This window comes from Gossypium arboreum, chromosome 5, assembly GCF_025698485.1.
Source record: "Gossypium arboreum isolate Shixiya-1 chromosome 5, ASM2569848v2, whole genome shotgun sequence".
NCBI classification, from domain to species: Eukaryota; Viridiplantae; Streptophyta; class Magnoliopsida; order Malvales; family Malvaceae; genus Gossypium; species Gossypium arboreum.
Window position 1 is genome coordinate 21467325 of NC_069074.1, and position 4601 is coordinate 21471925.

General features: G+C 39.3%; 1 protein-coding gene across 1 annotated transcript; it reads left to right on the plus strand.

Moving 5' to 3' along the window:
• The first annotated feature begins 974 nt into the window (after positions 1-974).
• On the plus strand, positions 975-4307 carry LOC108468060 (probable beta-D-xylosidase 7). Its single transcript, XM_017768915.2, has 6 exons — positions 975-1596; positions 1763-2062; positions 2206-2375; positions 2503-2600; positions 2735-3499; positions 3590-4307. Exons 1-6 carry the CDS (start codon positions 1126-1128, stop codon positions 4267-4269), a joined length of 2484 nt encoding a protein of 827 aa, XP_017624404.1. The 5' UTR covers positions 975-1125; the 3' UTR covers positions 4270-4307.
• The last annotated feature ends 294 nt before the right edge of the window (positions 4308-4601 follow it).

Sequence of the window (4601 nt, forward strand, 5' to 3'; positions counted from 1 at the left end):
TGTTTATTAACTTTGATAACATAAGATATTCTTTGCAAAGTGGAATTATTAATATTAAAAACTACTACCAAACAAGCGATTATACCTCGATATACACCTTCTGAGAACATACCTTTCGAGAAATCCAGTGGAGATCACCCTGCATCTGTTACAACACCACCTGCTTCCTGGATGATAGTAACACCAGCTGCATCATCCCATATCTTCTCATTGTTTCCCGGTTCTTGCAAACTTCATAAATATTTCGGCTTCCCATCGAGCTATGGCCACATATTTCACCATGCTCTACACACGCAGCGGTTGCTTCCTGCATAGACAAAACAGATAATCATAGTTAGGACAGGTTGTATTAAAAATATTAGTGTTAAAGAAATATCAAATAGTAATAATTTCAAATTATTTGACTGGGTTCTCGTTTCCAAAAACCTTTTGGTGATGGCCTTATTTAATTATTACACCACTTTATCATCAGAAAGCATGCATGAGCCATGGAGTTAGTAGAGTTGGCTGGTTAGTTGTGACAAATGGAAAGATACTAAAGTGGGGTTACATTGTTACATGATTGATTGAGTGCTTGTAATTCTGCATGTTTTTCTCTTAGTGTTCAAGGGCCATTATCATCAATTACTAATTTTTCATATACATATATATGTATATATAATTGCTTTCTTCTTTCTGGCTAACCAAACTACAAAATTAATAGCTTTTGATGTTTTCTGGTGACCAAACTACAAAGGCAATATCATGCCAAATACAAAGGGAAGCTGTCAATTATTGGTCTCCTTGATGCGGACAATTCCAACATGTACCTTGTTAATTTTACTGTATGATAGTCTATAAAATCAAGAAAATACAGTCAACCCATTTATTAAAATTGACTTTTGAACTAACTGCAACAGCAAGAGAGAAAAACTATTCAGCCCAGCAGCGACCTTACTACTGGTCCTACAGTTCTTTTCCTCTTGATATGCTTGCAAATTTATACTTTACTCCTAAGAAAACTGATTGTTGCTTTATGTGCAACCTATACAAGTAAAATTTCGTTTTCTCTGCAATTCTTGGTTCTTCAGCTACAAAAATAATCAGGAACCATTTCTCATGAGTCAAAAAACTTTGGAAGAATAAATGACTGTCAGGTACATATTGCGCATAAACCAGAATCCCATGCGTCATTTATCGACTCGGAAAATGAAGCTGCTGAACCTCTCTCTACTTATTCACTTGTGTTCACTGCTGCTCGTCTCAACTCAGCCCACCGATCAGCCTCCATTCTCCTGCGACTCAACTGACCCACTAACCGAATCCTACAATTTTTGCAAAACTACACTCCCCATCAACCGAAGAGTTGAAGACCTCGTCTCCAGGCTGACGTTAGATGAGAAAATATCTCAACTCGTTAGCACAGCTACCGCCATTCCACGACTCGGCATCCCTGGCTATGAGTGGTGGTCTGAAGCCTTGCATGGGGTGGCCTTCGTGGCCAACATAAGCCAAGGTATCCGCTTCAATGGGACAATTCGATCTGCCACCAGTTTCCCTCAAGTCATCCTCGCTGCTGCTTCATTTGATCCGTATCTATGGTACCGCATTGGCCAGGCAAGTCATATAACTTTGTATTCTATCTGTCTGCTTTAATGTCAACTCCAAAAGTATTCAGAGAGAAAGAGTTAGATAATATATGTTTTTAATAAGAAAACTAGTTTAATTAGAAGTCAAACTAGATTTAGATATTCTATCATTTTCATTGCGTGATTACGAACAGGCAATTGGAATAGAAGCTAGAGGAGTGTATAACGCTGGACAAGCAAGAGGCATGACCTTTTGGACACCAAATATTAATATATTCAGGGACCCAAGGTGGGGAAGAGGCCAAGAAACACCTGGTGAGGATCCATTGGTTACAGGGAAGTATGCAGTCTCATTTGTGAGAGGAATACAAGGGGACTCTTTCGAAGGCGGTAAGCTTGGTGAGAGTCTCCAAGTTTCAGCTTGCTGTAAGCATTTCACAGCTTATGATTTGGATAACTGGAAAGGAATTAACCGGTTCGTCTTTGATGCAAATGTAAGTGCATGATAATTTACTATTGTTTGTTTGTGTTTAAACTAACTTGATGGATTTCATTCAGGTGTTAAGTGCTTTATCAATTGACCAATATTGATGTTGATGTTCCACCTTTTCCTTTTTTTGTTTCTGGATTTTGTTAGGTCACTCTACAGGATTTAGCAGATACATATCAGCCTCCTTTCCAGAGTTGCATAGAGAAAGGGAAAGCCAGTGGGGTAATGTGTGCTTACAATCGTATTAATGGAGTTCCAAACTGTGCAGATTACAATCTCTTGTCAAAAACAGCCCGAGGACAGTGGGGTTTCAATGGGTAAGAAAATGGAATAAGATTGATAACAAGGTCTTTTTCCTTTTAGAAACTACAACAACCATAATACAGAAAACTATTCAAAGGTCATTCAGAAGATGATTCTTCGTTTGGTTCAAAAACTATTCAGGTACATCACCTCAGACTGTGATGCTGTCTCAATCATATATGATGAACAAGGATATGTTAAAGAACCAGAGGACGCTGTTGCCGATGTTCTTACAGCCGGTAATTATAGTTGGCATTTTGTTTCTGGTTGATCAACTCTGTATTCTAAACTTATCCTAGGTTACTCCAGCTCTGATTCTAGTTTAAGAATGCTGCTAAGATCATTTAAGTTTTTTATCGATACATTTGATCAGGAATGGACTTGGACTGTGGTGAATATTTGAAGAACTACACCGGATCAGCTATCGAAAAGAAAAAAGTAGCTGTGTCTGATATAGATAGAGCACTCCACAACCTTTTCTCAATCAGAATGAGGTTGGGACTTTTCAATGGCAACCCGGCTAAACAGCCTTTTGGAAACATCGGTTCTGACCAGGTCTGCTCCCAAGAGCACCTGAACCTTGCTCTCGAGGCTGCTCGCAATGGCATTGTCCTTCTGAAAAACGATAACAGACTCCTTCCACTTGCAAAAACTGAAATTACTTCCCTTGCTGTGATAGGTCCTAATGCCAATTCTAGCGAAACACTTGTTGGAAATTATGCAGGTCCTCCTTGTAATCCTGTTACACCATTGCAAGGATTGCAAAGCTATGTCAAGAACATCAACTACCATCCAGGTTGTAATACGGTTAACTGTTCGTCTGATTTGACTGATGAAGCAATGAAGATAGTGAAAGGGACAGACCAGGTGGTGTTAGTAATGGGATTGGATCAAACTCAGGAGAGGGAAGCTCATGATCGTGTCGACTTGGTTCTTCCTGGACATCAACAGAAACTCGTTACCCGCATTGCAAGCGCTGCAAATAAGCCTGTCATTCTTGTGCTTCTTTGTGGAGGTCCAGTAGACATAACATTTGCCAAGAATGATCAGAACATTGGAAGCATTATATGGGCTGGCTATCCCGGTGAAGCTGGAGGACGTGCATTAGCCGAAATTATATTTGGTGATCATAATCCAGGTGAAGTTTCCGTTACCAAATTTGAATGAATAAAATTATATTCCTTGGTTTTGCATGATAACTGGAAATGCAATCATAATTTGTATACAGGAGGGAGATTACCAATTACATGGTATCCACAAAATTTGACTAAAATACCGATGACAGACATGAGAATGCGGCCTGAACCATCTTCAGGTTATCCTGGACGTACTTACAGATTCTACCAAGGGCCAAAGGTGTTCGAATTCGGCTACGGTCTCAGCTACACCAATTATTCCTATGAATTTCTCCCTCTTACAAAAGATAAGGTCTACTTAAACAATCAATCAAGTGATAAAATAGCTCTGGGATACAAGTCGGTTTCAGAGATGGGAACTGAACTTTGTGAAAAGAGCAAGCTCCCAGTCACAGTAAGGGTTCAAAACAACGGTGAGATGGATGGTAAGCATGCGGTGCTGCTGTTTGTGAGGCAAGCAAAGACTGGTAATGAAAGGCCAATAAAACAATTGGTGGGATTCAACAATGTTGATCTAAAGGCAGGGGAAAATGCTGAAATCAAATTTGAGTTGAGCCCTTGTGAGCATCTTAGCAGTGCAGAGGGAGATGGTCAAATTGTGGTAGATGAAGGATCTCATTTCTTGAGCATTGGAGACAAAGAATCAGAGATTACAGTGGTTTTCTCGGAAGACACCAGCGATGCTGCCACATCAAAGCTCATGATCCTCCCAAGAATCCTGATATTCTTTTACATCTATTCATTCATTCCTATGCATATTGTTCTGAAATGAATTAATGGACGGACCCTCACAACTTTTTACATGAAAAATTCTACTGATTGTTCAGATGCCTGTTTTTACAAAATTATTAAGCCAATTTTTTTGTTGGCCATAAACAAAACAAAGTTCACAAAAACGAAGCTCTCAAAACATTCACGGAGTTTAAAAAATAACACAAACTTGGATGTCTCCATTTGATAACTCTTTTCATTGAATGTTATGGCCTTACACACTTGGGTGCCAATCTAGGAAATTACGGGTGAAGTTGATCAGCTGCGAATAGCTACAAATACAAGTTTGTCGTAAAATCATAGTAGGCTCTATCTTGCAAATTGAAGCTGGCA